General features: G+C 43.9%; 2 protein-coding genes and 3 non-coding genes across 6 annotated transcripts; 4 read left to right on the forward strand and 1 right to left on the reverse strand.

Annotated features, from left to right (window-relative positions):
- Window positions 1–99: 99 nt before the first annotated feature.
- TRNAS-GCU lies at window positions 100–181 on the reverse strand. The gene has a single exon. It is a non-coding gene; the product is annotated as a tRNA-Ser (tRNA).
- Window positions 182–8,042: 7,861 nt separating this feature from the next.
- On the forward strand, window positions 8,043–10,507 carry LOC125511500 (small nuclear ribonucleoprotein Sm D2-like). 2 transcript variants are annotated; one of them, XM_048676884.1, is made up of 5 exons: window positions 8,043–8,233; window positions 8,393–8,454; window positions 8,560–8,637; window positions 9,971–10,075; window positions 10,173–10,507. In XM_048676884.1, exons 2-5 carry the CDS (start codon window positions 8,431–8,433, stop codon window positions 10,287–10,289), a joined length of 324 nt encoding a protein of 107 aa, XP_048532841.1. In that variant the 5' UTR covers window positions 8,043–8,233; window positions 8,393–8,430; the 3' UTR covers window positions 10,290–10,507. The 2 variants fall into 2 exon arrangements, with proteins under 2 accessions (XP_048532841.1, XP_048532842.1); XM_048676885.1 differs by having other exon boundaries at window positions 8,076–8,233; window positions 8,563–8,637.
- Window positions 10,508–11,181: 674 nt separating this feature from the next.
- Window positions 11,182–11,253, forward strand: TRNAC-GCA. Its single transcript has one exon. It is a non-coding gene; the product is annotated as a tRNA-Cys (tRNA).
- A 1,572-nt stretch (window positions 11,254–12,825) lies between these two features.
- On the forward strand, window positions 12,826–15,972 carry LOC125506437 (zinc finger MYM-type protein 1-like). The gene is made up of 4 exons (XM_048671253.1): window positions 12,826–12,948; window positions 13,079–14,147; window positions 14,225–15,709; window positions 15,795–15,972. The coding sequence occupies exons 2-3, from the start codon at window positions 13,087–13,089 to the stop codon at window positions 15,705–15,707; spliced, it is 2,544 nt and encodes an 847-aa protein (XP_048527210.1). The 5' UTR covers window positions 12,826–12,948; window positions 13,079–13,086; the 3' UTR covers window positions 15,708–15,709; window positions 15,795–15,972.
- Window positions 15,973–17,123: 1,151 nt separating this feature from the next.
- Window positions 17,124–17,195, forward strand: TRNAC-GCA. The gene has a single exon. It is a non-coding gene; the product is annotated as a tRNA-Cys (tRNA).
- Window positions 17,196–18,873: the final 1,678 nt, after the last annotated feature.

Raw genomic sequence — 18,873 nt, forward strand, 5'->3', positions numbered from 1 at the left:
ATAAAACCAATACTGTCATTCGGTGGGCCCAAGGGCAACCAGAGCCACGTTAGTAATTGTGACCCATCCAGAGAAAAATATGGCGAAACAAAAAGGAAACGACGCCTGAGAGATTCGAACTCTCGCGGGGAAACCCCATGTACTTAGCAGGCACACGCCTTAACCACTCGGCCAAAGCGTCGCTTGATGACCTTTCTTCGAATAGAATGCTCTCATACACACGCAACAATGCAAAGCACATGAAAGAGGGATAGAGAGAGATAGGTTGGTTGGAGGAAGCATGCACACCAGATGCCAACATCTGAAACCCAATGTCGCGAATACTCCTACTTTCCTAACTTTATTGCAAATTTTTGTAGGTAGCTTCCCAAGTTGACTGCTTGGTGTCCAGCTTTCCTAACAACTTGTTTACCTTTGGGCTTTGGGCAGTACTGTCCCATAAAGCCATATATAACCAGTTCTCTCTCAGGCCACTTGTACAAAACCATGGATTCCAAGCACTACTAGTACTACACTTTTCAAGATTCCAACCTTTGTTAATATAAAATCTTATATCGAACAACTTTGTACTAATCATGTTCATATGCGCCATCGGTCCATATTAGCTCTGGTCCATAATTTGATAAAAATATATCCGTCTTTGGAACCGTTTTGAAGAGCTCAACCATGAGGGAGTCAAATATCCACTCACGGAACTCCACCCTCATTGGCAAACCTCGCTCCCTCTCGAAAGCTCTCCTCTCTTCATGTAATTTTTTTGTTGAGAGTCAAGTTCGGAGTACCAGCTCTATCTGTTTTCGTTTGGTCACCGGTTGGCTTCATCACATCACCATATCCTCCAGGCCATGACTGCTTGGTAGGGCGGCTTTTCTTCTTCCTCCAGGCCAAGTTGCCAAATCAGAGGCAGTACATCATCATTGTGGAATCTGGGACGAGGTGTCATGGAAGCTCCGTCGTCCCAACTGGTGTCGTCCCCGACGACGATGGAGCTGTGTCCGTGGTGAGGGTATTGAGGACCCGATCGTGTTTTCCATCTATGTTTTGGGGTTCTCTTTGTAAAAGTAAGGGACTGTTTGCAGTTTAGGTCTGCTTATGGGTCTTTATTTAATGTGTTGTGTACTACCACTGTTTCAATATTAATGCAGCTTCAGGGTCCTTCTGGACCCTTCTCCTGTTCAAATAAAAAAATAGAGGGAGTCAAATATATGCAAGTACTTAAAGATGTGCACTATATTCAAAAGATACACATAGTATTTTAGTGTAGTGTGATACGTTCATTTTGCATCATGCTTTTATATCGATATTTATTGCATTATGAGTTGTTATTACACATTACGTCACAATACTTATACCTATTCTCTCTTATTTTACAAGGTTTACATAAAGAGGGAGAATGCCGGCGGCTGGGATTCTGAGCTGGGAAAGGAGCAAATATTAGAGACATATTCTGCACAGCTCCAAAAGTCCTGAAACTTCACAGAAGACGTTTTCAGAATATATAAAAAATACTCAGCGGAAGAGATTCACCAGGGGGCACACCCTGCCTGTTGGGTAACGTTGCAGAAAACAAAAATTTTCCTACGGTTTCACCAAGATCCATCTAGGAGTTCATCTAGCAACGAGTGATTGGATTGCATCTACATACCTTTGTAGATCACGCGCGGAAGCGTTCAAAGAACGGGGATGAGGAAGGCGTACTCGACGTGATCCAAATCACCGGAGATCCTAGCGCCGAACGGACGGCACCTCCGCGTTCAACACACGTACGGTCAGCGTGACGTCTCCTTCTTCTTGATCCAGCAAGGGGGAAGGAGAAGTTGAGGAAGATGGCTCCAGCAGCAGCACGACGGCGTGGTGGTGATGGAGCTGCAGTACTCCGGCAGGGCTTCGCCAAGCACTATGGAGGAGGAGGAGGTGTTGGAGAGGGAGAGGGAGGCACCAAAAGCATGGGGTAAGAAGTCCTCCATCTCCCCAATATATATAGGAGGGCCAAGGGGGGGTGCCGGCCCTAGGAGATCTAATCTCCTAGGGGGGTGCGGCCAAGGGGAGGAATCCCTCCTCCCCAAGGCACCTAGGAGGTGCCTTCCCCTCCTAGGACTCTTCTTCCCTTGAAACCCTAGGCGCATGGGCCTCTTGGGGCTGGTGCCCTTGGCCCATGTAGGCCAAGGCGCACCCCCTACAGCCCATGTGGCCTCCCAGGACAGGTGGCCCCACCCGGTGGACCACGGGGACCCCTCCGGTGGTCCCGGTACAATACCGGTGACCCCGAAACTTGTCCTGATGCCCGAAATAGCACTTCCTATATATAATTCTTTACCTCCGGACCATTCCGGAACTCCTCGTGACGTCCGGGATCTCATCCGGGACTCCGAACAATATTCGGGTTACTGCATATACATATCCCTACAACCCTAGCGTCACCGAACCTTAAGTGTGTAGACCCTACGGGTTCGGGAGACATGTAGACATGACCGAGATCGCTCTCCGGTCAATAACCAACAGCGGGATCTGGATACCCATGTTGGCTCCCACATGCTCCTCGATGATCTCATCAGATGAACCACGATGTCGAGGATTCAAGCAACCCCGTATACAATTCCCTTTGTCAATCGGTATGTTACTTGCCCGAGATTCGATCGTCGGTATCCCAATACCTCGTTCAATCTCGTTACCGGCAAGTCACTTTACTCGTACCGTAATGCATGATCCCGTGACCGGACACTTGGTCACTTTGAGCTCATTATGATGATGCATTACCAAGTGGGCCCAGTGATACCTCTCCGTCATACGGAGTGACAAATCCCAGTCTTGATCCATGTCAACCCAACAGACACTTTCGGAGATACCCGTAGTATACCTTTATAGTCACCCAGTTACGTTGTGACGTTTGGTATACCCAAAGCACTCCTACGGTATCCGGGAGTTACACGATCTCATGGTCTAAGGAAAAGATACTTGACATTGGAAAACTCTAGCAAACGAACTATACGATCTTATGCTATGTTTAGGATTGGGTCTTGTCCATCACATCATTCTCCTAATGATGTGATCTCGTTATCAATGACATCCAATGTCCATAGTCAGGAAACCATGACTATTTGTTGATCAACGAGCTAGTCAACTAGAGGCTTACTAGGGACATGTTGGTGTCTATTATTCACACATGTATTACGATTTCCGGATAACACAATTATAGCATGAATAAAGACAATTATCATGAACAAGGAAATATAATAATAATGCTTTTATTATTGCCTCTAGGGCATATTTCCAACACTGCCCACGAGGGTGGGGGGCGCGCCCCCTACCTCGTGGGCCCCCTGATGGCTCTCTGGTGGCCATCTTCTGCTATATGAAGTCTTTCGATGGGAAAAAAATAATAAGCCATCTTCTCGGACGAAACTCCGCCGCCACGAGGCGGAACCTTGACGGAACCAATCTAGGGCTCTGGCGGAGCTGGTCTGCCGGGGAAACTTCCCTCCCAGAGGGGGAAATCATCGCCATCGTCATCACCAACGCTCCTCTCATTGGGAGAGGGCAATCTTCATCAACATCTTCATCAGCACCATCTCCTCTCAAAACCCTAGTTCATCTCTTGTATCAAATTCTTGTCTCCAAGTCCGGGATTGGTGCTAGTAGGTTGCTAGTAGTGTTAATTACTCCTTGTAGTTGATGCTAGTTGTTTATTTGGTGGAAGATCATATGTTCAGATCTTATATGCATATTAATATTCCTCTGATTATGAACATGTTTATGCTTTGTGAGTAGTTACGTTTGTTCCTGAGGACATGGGAGAAGTCTTGCTATTAGTAGTCATGTGAATTTGGTATTCGTTTGATATTTTGATGAGATGTATGTTGTCTCTCCTCTAGTGGTATTATGTGAACGTCGACTACATGACACTTCACCATTATTTGGGCCTAGAGGAAGGCATTGAGATGTAATAAGTAGATGATGGTTTGCTAGAGTGACAGAAGCTTAAACCCTAGTTTATGCGTTACTTCGTAAGGGGGTGATTTGGATCGATATGTTTCATGCTATGGTTAGGTTTACCTTAATACTTTTGTTGTAGTTGCGGATGCTTGCAATAGAAGTTAATCATAAGTGAGATGCTTGTCCAAGTAAGAACAGTACCCAAGCACCGGTCCATCCACATACCAAATTATCAAAGTACCAAACGCGAATCATATAAGCGTGATAAAAACTAGCTTGATGATATTCCCATGTGTTCTCGGGAGCGCTTTTCTCTATATAAGAGTTTGTCCAGCCTTGTCCTTTGCTACAAAAAGGATTGGGCCACCTTGCTGCATTTTTTTTACTTTTGTTACTTGTTGCTCGTTACAAATTATCCTATCACAAAACTATCTGTTACCACTTGTTTCAGTAATTGCAGAGAATACCTTGCTGGAAATCACTTATCATTTCCTTCTGCTTCTCGTTGGGTTCGACACTCTTACTTATCGAAAGGACTACGATAGATCCCCTATACTTATGGATCATCATAGTGCAATTAGTGTTGAACAGGACATAAGAGCATCTCCGATAGCTGGGAAATGCCGTTTGGTACCTAGGTGTATATACATCCGATATAGATCCTGGGTGTATATAAACCCGATATAGAGAAAAAAATAATTATAAAATTCAAAAAAGTTCATAAGTTTTTAAAATAAGGTTGAATTTATTTTGCAATAGTATATTTTTTTGCAAATAAAAAACACCGTTCGTCATGGAAAAATAGTAATTTATTGCTATATACAAATCACTATTTTACCTACTTTTTTTTCTTAAGTCAACGGTTTTTTTTTCTTTCGTGGGATTTTTTACGAGTACAATGAAAGGTCAAGTTTATTTTCATTTTTTTTACTTTTTATCTAACTATTTTTTTCATGTAAAGTGTATATACACAAACCAAACTTTACCGTCCTCCAATAGCTGCCCTATTTTAGGGCACCCGGAGGCAAAACCCCTCTTCAACAGCAGTCTAACCATAATTTTTTTTGCATTTTTATTTGGGCAACCATAAAATGAGGCACCAAGTGCTCCAAATATTAGTCACTTGGGCGGCTGTCGCAAACTCACGTGACGCCCAACCGCAGCCCTTTCGCTCCCGTGCGTGACTGGTTGTGGCGCCGCTGCCCGACCACTGGCTATTGAATCCAGCAGTGAAGTTCAACTCAATAATTCGTGCTTCAATTTTTGTTTCCTCGTAAGATGGCCGTTGCGTGTTCGGTTTCGCGCCCATCTCAATGAACCTTCTCTCGAGTGACCGTAGTTCTTGTCAGACGTGGCTCACTAGCCGGTCTACCTTTGCTTTCATCAAAGCAACCGAGCGGGCCACCCGTTCCATGTACTACCGATTGTTGGGGAACGTAGCAATAATTTAAAATTTTCCTACGTGTCACCAAGATCTATCTATGGAGTCATCTAGTAACGAGGGAGGAGTGAATCTACATACCCTTGTAGATCGCGCGCGGAAGCGTTCAAGAGAACGGGGTTGATGGAGTTGTACTCGTCGTGATCCACATCACCGATGATCCTAGTGCCGAACGGACGGCACCTCCGCGTTCAACACACGTACGGAACGGAGACGTCTCCCACGCCTTGATCCAGCAAGGAGGAGGGAGAGGTTGATGGAGATCCAGCAGCACGACGACATGGTGGAAGTAGCGGGATTCCAACAGGGCTTCGCTAAGCGCTGCGAGAGGAGGGAGATGTGTCACGGGAGGGAGAGGGAGGCGCCAGGCCTTAGGTATCGTTGCTCCTCCTTTTCCCCACTATATATAGGGCCAAGGGAGAGGGGGAAGGCGCAGCCCTTGCCCCTTCCTCCAAGGAAGGGTGCGGCCAAGGGGGGAGGAGTCCATCCTCCCAAGGCACCTCGGAGGTGCCTTCCCCCTTTAGGACTCTCCCCTTTTTTCTCTCTTGGCGCATGGGCCTCTTGGGGCTGGTGCCCTTGGCCCATATAGGCCAAGGCACACCCCCTACAGCCCATGTGGCCCCCCGGGGCAGGTGGCCCCACCCGGTGGACCCCCGGGACCCTTCCGGTGGTCCCGGTACAATACCGGTGACCCCGAAACTTGTCCCGATGGCCGAAATAGCACTTCCTATATATAATTCTTTACCTCCGGACCATTCCGGAACTCCTCGTGACGTCCGGGATCTCATCCGGGACTCCAAACAACTTTCGGATTACCGCATACAAATATCTCTATAACCCTAGCGTCACCGAACCTTAAGTGTGTAGACCCTACGGGTTCGGGAAGCATGCAGACATGACCGAGACGTTCTCCGGTCAATAACCAACAGCGGGATCTGGATACCCATGTTGGCTCCCACATGTTCCACGATGATCTCATCGGATGAACCACGATGTCAAGGACTTAATCAATCCCGTATACAATTCCCTTTGTCTAGCGGTATTGTACTTGCCCGAGATTCGATCGTCGGTATCCCTATACCTTGTTCAATCTCGTTACCGGCAAGTCTCTTTACTCGTTCCGTAACACATCATCCCGTGATCAACTCCTTGATCACATTGTGCACATTATGATGATGTCCTACCGAGTGGGCCCAGAGATACCTCTCCGTTTACACGGAGTGACAAATCCCAGTCTCGATTCGTGCCAACCCAACAGACACTTTCAGAGATACCTGTAGTGCACCTTTATAGTCACCGAGTTACGTTGTGACGTTTGGTACACCCAAAGCATTCCTACGGTATCCGGGAGTTGCACAATCTCATGGTCTAAGGAAATGATACTTGACATTAGAAAAGCTTTAGCATACGAACTACACGATCTTTGTGCTAGGCTTAGGATTGGGTCTTGTCCATCACATCATTCTCCTAATGATGTGATCCCGTTATCAATGACATCCAATGTCCATGGTCAGGAAACCGTAACCATCTATTGATCAACGAGCTAGTCAACTAGAGGCTTACTAGGGACATGGTGTTGTCTATGTATCCACACATGTATCTGAGTTTCCTATCAATACAATTATAGCATGGATAATAAACGATTATATGAACAAGGAAATATAATAATAACTAATTTATTATTGCCTCTAGGGCATATTTCCAACACCGACCATTGTACAAAGTCATGATGGGTTCCCCACATCTCTTCAAAACAAAATGGCTTGTCCAAAACTATCCTCATGTGTGAAGCTTCAACTTCATCACATAACACAATAGGGCAGTGGTCCTACTTTGCAGCCACTAAGTGACGTAGTGACGCAAAGGGAAGCATAGAATTCAAGTTGACCGTCACTGAAGCCCTGTCAAGCCCAACTCGACAAAATTGTCGCCCACTCACTCATTTTCTAAAGGTCCAATCAAGACCAATGTATTCGAGATCATCGAGTCCACATAGATCCACCGCCTGCCAAAATCCTACCATTTGAGCCACATCTCTCAAATTAGGCCCCATTTGTTGGTCTCTCCGGCACCTCATTAAAATCTCCAATACAAAGCCACAAAAGTGTAGATTCACCCGGTAGTCAAGCCATCGTGTCACAGATCTGCTGTCAAAGGCTTCTGTTAGCCTCGCCACAGAAGCATGTTCACCTCCATTCTTCCTTCCCTTCTTTGGACACAACCGCATCAGTATTGTATTTTGAAAAACTCTTGACCCGTAAATTAACTCAATCCCGCCACTTCTACCCCGACTACCCAGAGCAAAACCATCATCAAAACCAAACGTCATCGTTAAGCCCTCTACTCTCTGTTTTGACAATTGCGCTGGTCCACAAATAACATTTTTTATAAGGGACAGTCCACAAATACTCCCTCCGTTCCGAATTACTTGTCGCAGGTATGGATGTATCTAGATGTATTTTAGTTCTAGATACATCCATTTCTGCGACGAGTAATTTGGAACAGAGGGAGTAACTACAAAGCGGCTTTGACCTTCGCTTTGCACATTTTTTTAGGCATGTCTTTTTTCCTGTGGAAAAACCGGCCAGAAAGCCCAAATAAACAAACGAGGCCCACTATTTTCTACGCGTGTCTTAACGCCTGCCGGGCCGGTCGGTTCGCGCTGGCGCCGAGCCGCCGACAATGGAACGGAGCCCACAGGCCCGTGAGAACCCTAGCGAAGAAGCCCCCTCCTCCTCTCTCTCTATCCGGCCGCACCCTCGCCACCGCGCTTTCCCTCCCCAAAACTTCGACCCGCCTCCTCGCCGCTCCCGTCCGTCCGTCCTCGCCGCGCCTCCGCTGTTCCCCCCGGGTTTTCAGGTACGAGGTCCTCTCCGTCCATCTCCTATCGTAGTCCCGCCTGCACAGTCTCGCGGGACGACGCGCCGCCCCTGACGAGCAGCAGCCGCCGAAACCTAGGGTTTTCTCGCCGCGCGGATCTCTCACTGTCGCCGCTGATTCGGTTTGCTCCGCGTGCAGGTCGCCGACCTTCGCCCCGTCAGCCAGCCGTCGCGTCCATGGCGGAGGTAGCGCCCGTCGATGTAAGAATCCACCAGCTCTCGCAACTTATTAGAGCCGCAGGCCCTCCCATGCATCGCAGCAGCTTACTGACACGGTCGTTGGTTCTGTCTTTGTGTTGCTTGCAGCAGGGGAAGAAGGAGGAGGAGGAGTTCAGCACGGGGCCCCTCTCCATTCTCATGCTCAGCGTCAAGAACAACACTCAGGTTGGTTTGGTCGACTTCTTGCCTCTGTTGATTCAGATCTCAGCTTAGCGCGGACATATATTTTCTGTAGTAGGAGTAGTACTAACTGTTTTTTCTGCATATCTGTTTGAACTGAACACCTGCCCTTCTGGAGTGCTGGTGTTCTCGGTTGTGCGTGCACTTGCTTAAAAACCAATCGACCCAGTTGCCTCTGATCCTGTCGTGCAAGCGAACGGTAGTTTCCCTCCTAGTGCTACAATGCTAAGCGCACCATCGCACAAATGTGTGATAAATGCACAATCGTGTGATGATGAGCAAATATGATGGTTTCTCTGCACCCTTTCGTCAACCAATTGCCCTTTGTCACAATGTCGCCCTCTTAGTACTGCAAAGTTAAATGCGTCAACACGTAACATGTTATCACAGATTTTACCCTGCTTGATGTGTTTATGATTGCAAGCAAACTGGCAATTTTTTTCTACTCAGTAACAATTGTAGAAAAGCTAGATCTCTAGGCGACTTCATTTGCACTGACAGTAGTCTCTTTGCAGACTTCCATCAATTGCCTTTGGTAATAGTGCTGCTACTCTTAATACTGCAAAGTTCAATGCATCATCGTGTATAATATACTAGTAAATACTATAGTTTCTCTGCAGCCTTTCCTCAACCAACTACCTTTGGTAATTGTGTTCCCTTCTTCATGCTGCAAAGTTAAATGCACCAACACATATATAAGTATTTAGATTTTAGCTTGCTTGATGTGATTATGATGTAAACTGCAACAAATACGAGAAAAGTAGACCTCTAGGTGCTGCACTTGCACTGACCATAGATGAGTAATTAGCCATAGTTTTGGTGCAGCCTTTCGTGATATGCCTTTGGTAAATAGTGTAGTACTGCAAGGTTAAATGCACCATCGTGTATATAAATAGTTATTAAGTTTGAACTGTAGTTCCTGTGCAGCCTCTCATCAGTTTCCCTTATTATAGTGCTACCAACTTAATACTGCGAAGTTGAATTCAGAATCGTGTAATAATAAGTAAATACGATAGTTTCTCTGCACCTTTTCGTCAGTCAATTGTCCTCTGTAACAGTGCCGCCCTCTTTGGTACTGCAACCTTAAATGCATCAAGGTGTAAGGTATCAGTAACCAACCATCTTGTTGTCACAGATTTTAGCTTGCTTTGTTTGCTTATGATGTAAATTGCAATAAACTGGTTTCTTTCTTCTACTTGGTAACAAATATGGGGAAACCTAGATCTCTAGGTGACTGCACTTGCACTGACTGTAGCCTGTAGGTGATGTTTTCCATGTTACAAGTTGTTCTAATGATGCATCCTCTCTTCTGCCTTAGGTGCTTATCAACTGCAGGAACAACAAGAAGTTGCTTGGTCGCGTGAGGGCATTTGATCGTCATTGCAACATGGTTCTTGAGAACGTCAGGGAGATGTGGACTGAGGTGTGTGGTGGCAACAACATCCCAGCCGCTAAATGCACCGTTTCCTTGTCTTGTCTTGTGTTGCTGCGTCCACTAACATCCATTCCGCTCGCTACAGGTTCCAAAGACTGGTAAAGGCAAGAAGAAGGCTCTCCCGGTGAACAAGGACAGGTTCATAAGCAAGATGTTCCTCCGAGGGGATTCGGTCATCATCGTCCTCAGGAACCCGAAATGAGTTTGATGACTCGGCGTAAACCAGAAGAGTCTGTTTTCTCTATGCTGCTGTTAGTTTGTATGCCGAATGCTCTGGATCAGGGAGTGTGTAAGAGACAGTTATCAAGCAAGCATTGCCTGTACTGATTAATGGTTTGGTGCTGTAGTCTGGATGTTATGAATTCACGTCTTTGTAGTATCTAATCTAACAACGTGCACTGGTAGCCTCTGTTTGGATCATCAATATGTCTGGTCTGCTGGAGAGAGTTTTCAGTTTCAGAATGTTTTGTTTGCGTTCCACTGAGTTTGTGAATCGGTAGTTGCCCATCCCGTCGTATTGCAATATGATATATTGATTGTTCATATCATATTGTTGTGCAATCCATTTGCATGGTACCTTTTGGATGTCAAATCGAAACTGCTGTGCACACGACATATAGGGTGAACGACCCTTGCACGATGGTCCATCCAGCGGTTTGCAAACAACTTTTGCTTTGCATGGACGGCTTGAATGGGTTGTCGTTCATAAATCGTCTACGTACTGTCGTCTGTATAGCAGTGCTGATGTCAAATAGCGAGGGCTCCTTTGTTGCAATAGAATTTCATGGGATTTTTATCCTCGGGAATATTTTCAATTTTAATCCTCACTCAGGAGTCATTTGCACTATATTTGGAGAAGCATTTTCATCCACTCAAACCGTGGAGTTCGTTTGCCACAAATTTCTCTTACAGGATACAGGAGTAATTCCGTGTTTTACTTTTTTCTATATGAATCAAAAGATGCCGTTTAGGTGTCTTTTTTCAAAAAAGGAAAAGAAAATGACGCCATAAAAACGTGGCCGAAATAATGAAGCAGAAAATCAATGCACCATTCACCTTATATAACTTCTGAATATACTCATTCAAACATCCAAGGGTCCATAGCTCAGTGGTAGAGCAATTGACTGCAGATCAATAGGTCACCGGTTCGAACCCGGTTGGGCCCTTCTCTTCTTTTATTTTTTTATCTTTTTTGCAACGTTCTTACACCTTAGGTTTTTTTAGGGGAAAAAGAAAATTCTTACACCTGAAACTTCCCAAATGACTTCACTCATTCTTGCACCTTAGTTAGTCTAGCATGTATGCCCCAATTCCCAATGGATATACAGGGGAAAACATGTGGGTCCCAATTCCCAAATGGAAATACAGGAGAAAACATGGAACAAACTTTGTCAACACAAAACAAAAGGAGACAGTACCTGAAATCAATGGAGCTACTAAGATAGACAGATGATGAGACTAATGACTTCACTCATTCGTTCGTTCGTTCATACATCTGATTCAGCAGCTAGCATGAATGATAACCTTAACAGTAGTACACTGTACCAGCAATGAAAGAGCAATGCAGATTAGGTGAGGAACTAGTGATCGATTGACTCCTTGCATCAAGGGAGGAGGATGTTGGTGCTGACGCTGCAGGATTTCACACAAGACATAGTTTAAGATAAGACATGAACGATGGCTCATGTCGATCGCGTGTAATCATTCTACAACTGAAACTAATGCTCTCACTCATTGGTGGGTGGTATCACGTGGGTGAGAGTAAACCGCCGAGAAAAACAAAACCGCTTTCAGTCGTGATCAACGAAAACAATCATATTTTTGATAAAAGGGGGCGATTGTATTGACTCTGCTAACGTTGAATCGATCTGAAACAAACATAAAGAGTTCATGCCAGTTGTCGGGCATGTGTTCGTAGGAACAACAGGTACGTATGTATGAACACAATATGACAACAGTCAAATATCTAGGTCATTTTCTTTGTATACCAACATAGGAAAGTATAAGCTCCTGGAATCCAACCAATGCAAACTTCATTAGAATTTGCTTCGGTACACCCTTGAAAAGGTTGTTGCCATATTAGCCTGCAGATCAAACATATTTAATAGATTCATTTGGATACACAGGTCTATATTATCCTTTTTGATTGAAGGGGCACCTTCTAATCTTCGCCTTTAATTTGCATTGAAATCCATAACAAATGGTGAGGAATTAAACTAGACTCTTGAAAATTTAGCTTCAAATGTACGTAGTTAATGATTGCATTTGGTCCACTCTAATGCACAGCTTTTATTCCTTTGGTTGAATTACATTTGTGATAAATATGCATGCACGAAACATTTTTTTTCTACGTAGCCAGTGGCGAGTCCAATGGGCAGGCTTCAACAGGCTGAAGCCTGCCCTCGATAGAAAGCGATTTTTTTTTACTACTAGTATGCTTCGTTTTGGCCCGGACCAACTAGTCCCAGCGCCCAGCCCATCAACTCCCATCTCCCAGCCAGACGTGTTTCTCGTTCTCGTTCGAGCCAGCAGAGAGCAGAGAAGCGCCGCCCCCAATCCTAACCCTAGGCAGCAGGCCCCTCCGCCCCCCCTCCCCCGGTCCCCCCGACTCGACCTCGTACAGGCGCTCGACGGCGGCACGGCCACCTCGTCCAGGCGGTCCACAAAGTGCGCGCGTCGACGACAGGCTGCAGGACTCGCGCGGCATCGAAGGCCCCTGACGGCCTGACCCTGAGTGCAGCCACCAACTCGTCGTTGGCCAGAGAAGTGGAGCCGCCAGCTGGCCAGAGCGAGCATTCGGCTCGCATAGCCGCACACTGCCACGCCCCGTTCCAAGCTGAGCGCATCCAATACTGGCTAAGGTATAATTCCCAGTTTGCTTCCAAGTTCCATAATTCCATTCCTTTCTTTAATTTGGCTCATATCAATTACAGTTTGTTTGCTAGTTCATGCGCTATTAGTTGATTTAGGTCAATTACAATTTATTTGCAGATTTAAAAATGAAGAGAAAAACTATGAGTATGCATAGTTTTTATGCAAGCAGTTCAATTACCCCTCCCCAAAGGCCTGCTCCTCCCCCTACCGATGTCGAACCTGAACTTGAACCAACTAATGTGACTGCAAATCCCCTCCCCTTAATTGTTGTGGGCACAATCCCTCCTCCTGAACGCCCAAATGAATCCCCAAATGTTGAGATGAATCATACCACAATTGATGAGAGTACAAACCAACCAAGGCAACCTATACCAGAATTTCATCCAAGTCAAATTATTTCAGATCCAGGACTTCGAATACCAATAGAAGATTATGCTCCTGAAATTAGAAGTGATGTGAGACGAGCTTATTTGTTGAAAGGGAGAAACAAAGCTATTGGGCATAATTTTGAAAAGACAAAGGATGGTAGAATTTGGAGATCCTTTCAACCTGCGTGGTTTGATACGTATGATTGGTTGGAATATAGTGTGGAAAAGGAGGCCGCTTTTTGCTTCCATTGCTTTCTTTTCAAGAAACCATCACAAGCCATTAGATTTGGAAATGATGTTTTCACAAAAGATGGTTACACTCGTTGGAAAACAGCCCTAAGTAATTTCAGGAAGCATGTTGGTGGTCCATCTAGTTACCACAACATTGCTAAGGGAGATTGTGATGATTTCAACAATCAGAGAGCAAGTGTGGCTACCCAATTCCGTGTGTACAGCAAGGAGTCTGAGATATCTTATAAAATCCGCCTAACTGCATCATTGGATTGTGCAAGGTATCTCATAGCACAAGGTGAAGCTTTTCGTGGGCATGACGAATCCTCCACTTCCATCAACAAGGGCAATTTCAGAGAGTTATTGGACTGGTATAAGGACAAGAAAGAAGATGTGAAGGAGGCATTTGATAAGGGGCCAGGAAACGCACAAATGATTTGTTCCGACATCCAGAAGGACCTTGCTACAGCTTGTGCAATGGAGGTAACCAAAGTTATTAAGAATGACATTGGAGATAAGAATTTCTCAATACTTATTGATGAAGCTAGAGATTGCTCAATAAAGGAGCAAATGGCGGTGATTGTCAGGTAACACATGCCATATTCTAGTGTTTTTTTAAATTGTTCTACTAATGTTTACTAATCTGATTTCCTGATGCATGTAGATTTCTAGATGATCATGGAGTGCTTCAAGAGCGATTTCTTGCAATTAAGCACATCACAGATTGTACATCTGCTGGAATTAAAAAAGCTTTGGTTGATGTGTTGGAATATCATGGTTTGTCAACTTCTAGGCTACGTGGTCAGGGTTATGATGGTGCTTCCAATATGAGAGGGGAATTCAACGGTTTGCAAAAACTGGTTAGAGATGAAGCTCCGTATGCATTTTATGTTCATTGCTTTGCTCACCAGTTACAGTTGGTGGTTGTCAATGTGGCTCAATGTAGTCCTGCTATTGCTGATTTCTTCAACTATATTCCGTTGATAGTTACTCAAGTGTGTTCATCTTGCAAAAGGAAGGATGCATTACTTGCCAAACATCAAGATGAGTTGTTAGATTTGATGGAGAATGGAAAGATCACAGCCGGAACCGGGCTGCATCAAGAATCTAACATAACAAGGCCAGGAGATACTCGTTGGGGCTCACATCTCAAAACTTTGCTTCGTATATTCACAATGTGGAATGCTGTGGTGGAGGTGCTAGGAATTGTTGTGGTTGATGCCCGAGAACACACATGTCAAGGTGGAGCTAGAGGTTTGCTTAAAAACATGGAATGCTTTGAATTTGTGTTCATCATGTTGTTCTTAATAAACTTGTTGAGCAACACAAATCATCTATCCCAAGCTTTGCAAAGAAAGAATCAAAACATTGTTGAAGCCATGCGTTTGATCTTGGATGTGAAAGAAAGCTTGCAGAGCATGAGGGACAATGGGTGGGAGTCTTTATTCTGCCAAGCCAAGAACTTTTGTGAAACACATGGTATTGATGTGCCAAACATGGATGATCTTGTTGGAGCTATGGGTCAATCTGTTCGCACTAAGAATAAGGTGACTCGACTTCATTATTACAAGGTTAGCATATTCAATGTTGCCATTGATGCAACTATCACTGAGATGAATCACCGATTCAATGAAGTTTCCACCGAGTTATTGGATTGTATGTCTTGTCTTAATCCAGCAAACAACTTCTCAAAGTTTAACGTTGACAAACTTATTTGGCTTGCTGAAATTTATGATGAGGACTTCACAGAAGCTGATCGGTTAATGCTAGGAGTAGACCTCCCAAGATTTCTTATGAACATTAGGAGAAGTGAGGAGTTTAATGGATGTCGGGATGTGTCCACACTTGCTCGGTTGATGGTTGAAACAATGAAACACACATCTTTCCAGTTGGTATATCGCCTCATTGAGTTGACACTTATTCTTCCTGTGGCCACTTCATCCGTTGAGAGAATATTTTCAGCAATGAAGATAATCAAGACAGATTTGCGCAACAAACTATCAGATGATTGGCTAAATGATTTGATGGTGTGCTACTGCGAGAAAGAGATATTTAGAAGCATTCCTGATGACCAAATCATGATACAATTCCAGAAAATGAGGGATCGGAAAGGACATTTGCCACATGAGTTTCATGTGATTTCTTAGAGGTATTGATGCCACTGTTACTAGTTTCAATACTTATTCGTTCATGACTTATTGTTATATCACTAACAAGTGTACTAATGTGAACAGATGGCTTGTAGGAGGTGCCTTACGCATACATTTCTATATTTTGGTGTGAAGGTGTTCTATAACTACAGTACTAGTTAGTAAGAGCAACATTTCATTGTCCTTTTGTTGTTACTTCTCTTGTACTTTGATACCTTGTGTATGAATTGTATTAACATTTCTAGTATGGTTAAACATGTTATTACTATTGCTCTTGAAAATTTTCATGTCTTTTTGAGCACTGGTTTGGCAGATATTGTCTTTGCAATACCAATATTAGTTTGAAATTCAATTGTTAAAACCTTTCAAAAAAATCCAGTAAATAGTACATGTTTCCAGTAGTATTCCTGGAAAGCTTGAGCACATTTGCACAAATGGCCTAGAAAATAATGGCTATTTAGCTAAGCAGATTCAGAATTTAGTTCAAATTTAATATGTTTCAAACATTCCAGAGAAAAAATCCAGTAAATACCACATGCCTCCAGTAGTATTCTGAGAAAGTTTGATCACATTTGGACAAATGGACTAGGAGATGATGTTGTTTTTCATCAAACGGACGTTTCGTTTTTTTTCTCTGTTAACTTTGAGCCCACCCTCCATTTTCTTTCTGGATTCGCCACTGTACGTAGCTAATGTACTTTGAGAAACAAATGTATCAAATTATATATGATTCTTTCCCTATAACGAACACTCATTCCTATCTATTGATAGAAAAGAAAGATCTTCGTCACCAATAATAACTGTATTACTATGAAGAAATATGGAAAAAATTGACGTGATTATGTCATATGCAATGTCGATTCTGTGGATCGAATTATTGTATTATACAATGGTATCTATGTCTGAAATGTGAGTATTCAAAAGGATACTAACAAAATACATGCATTGTATTTTATGTATCTGGTTCGAATGAACTTTTGACCCGTGAACATATAAAACGCGGTCGCCTGTTTTCATGGTAAGTTGCAACCTATTTCCCCCTTCCCTTTCCTAGTATCTTCAGGCATGTATGTAGTATGTACAAGAAAAATGAAAAACACACAAAGCCAATAAAAGCCGGTCTCCTAGTATATATTTAACCCAAGAATTCACAAGAAATCCATAGTGGAATCTTTAAAAAGACTTGTATTTAGGAAAGGAGGGAGTATATATTTTGAATATATGTTTTTTCAATATCAAAATCCTTTCCGAGAGTAAAATAAAAACACAAGTACCATAGAACAACACTCCTGTCTTTTCACAAAAGAAGAAGAAGCAAACATGCCACATTTCCCCACTATCAACCTCTGAATTAAGGATTGTTAATTAATCATCACAAAGAAAGCCTACCAATTTCAATTAATTCCTAACAAAGGGTCCATAGCTCAGTGGTAGAGCAATTGACTGCAGATCAATAGGTCACCGGTTCGAACCCGGTTGGGCCCTTCCATTCTATTTTTTTTATGTTCCCTTTTCTTTTGGTTAAGTTTGCCACGTTATTAGCCTGCCATTTTTATACTACGGTAAGATAAGAAGTGATCACGTCATTTCAAACCACAGAACGTGTGGGTCCAAACTCCCAATGGAGTAGGAGATAACGTTCATGGAACAAGTAGTTTTGCCAACACAAAACAAAAGGAGACAGCCCGGTACACCTGAAATCAATGGAGCTAAGCTAGGGAAATGAGTGAGATAATGACTATGCATCTCATGGATGAGCATGAGTGAGAACCTTAACAGTAGACTGTATACCCAGCAAAAGAAAGAAAGAGCCAGATTAGGTGAGGAAGTAGTGACTGACTTCTTGTAGGACTTAAGGAGGATGTAGATGTTGGTGCTGACGCAGGCTCAAGACATCACTGATTGATCATGTCGATCGTTTGTAATCATTCTGCAACTGAAACTGATGCACTCACTCAAGGGTGGGTTGTATCACGTGGGTGCGAGTAAACGATCGAGTACAACAATACTGATTTCAGTCGCAATCGACGAAAACGATCAGATTTTTGATAAATGGGAGATGTTATTGACTCTCTTAACGTCAGATCGCGAGGCGAAACAAACATAAAGAGTTCATACACACCGATGCCCGTTACTTGGGAAACAAAACTGCATTCAAATACCCAAGTCATTTTTCTTGTTTTGGTACTAATTGTATTAGTTTCAGGTCTTGATACTGGAAGACGGTGAGACCCTATTATTGCTTAATATACTTTCCCCGCTACCTGAAATTATCCGGACTCGATGAACTTATCCATGTATAGAAACGACGAAAGGCGATCATCCTCCTACGTACGATCCTTTCTGTATCGTCTCTAGCTACTTTTTTGTTTTGTTTCGAGACAGACAATGCAAGCAAGTGGTAAAGACTGACAGGGAGCGAAGCTGCCAACAACACAATCACCCTGCATCATATCACCACCGCATCCATCATCTGCATGCATGCAGCCAAATCGATCGGGAGGTGCAAAACTAAAGGCACCGTGAAATCTGACGCTGCGTGCACTTACGGCAATACATGTTAAGTCATCGATGGGACTAGACTAGTACACACAAATTTTCAGAACCTAGCATATATAGGTTATCTATATATCGATCGATGTAGCCCGTCAGGTTAAAAGCGTGGGTCAGACAGAAATACAGAATGTATACTAGCTAGCTAGGCTTTAATGAGAAATTACTGTAATTAAGAAAGATGGGCACTGAGAATAAGTTTTGTGAATAGATCTCTCTTTCTGCTTGCTGTCTGCCCAAAGGCGATTAGTGTGGATTTGGTCAGTCGCTCTTGTCTGTGCAACGTGTAGACAGTACGTTGGATCGATCAGAGCCTCACGGAGCTATATGTGCTTGCTAGCTAGCTAGCTAGCTGCTAACCCCCATGGGATCGATCGGAGGCTGTGATCATCCGACATGTTCAGTCGCCGGCCGGCTGGTCGAGCTTGCATATGCCTAGCTAGTAGGAGTGCAGATAACTACTACAAGTTGGACTTTTTCTCTGGAGATTAATTAGTAGAAGCATTTCTTCTCCTTCATCGCGGTAGCTAGCTAGCGTGCTAGATTGGTCATGCCTGACGTATGCATGCCGAGAGGCAGAGTGCCCAACTGTCTGTCTGAAACTCTCTCT

Source organism: Triticum urartu, chromosome 5 (genome assembly GCF_003073215.2).
Source record: "Triticum urartu cultivar G1812 chromosome 5, Tu2.1, whole genome shotgun sequence".
Lineage (NCBI taxonomy): Eukaryota > Viridiplantae > Streptophyta > Magnoliopsida > Poales > Poaceae > Triticum > Triticum urartu.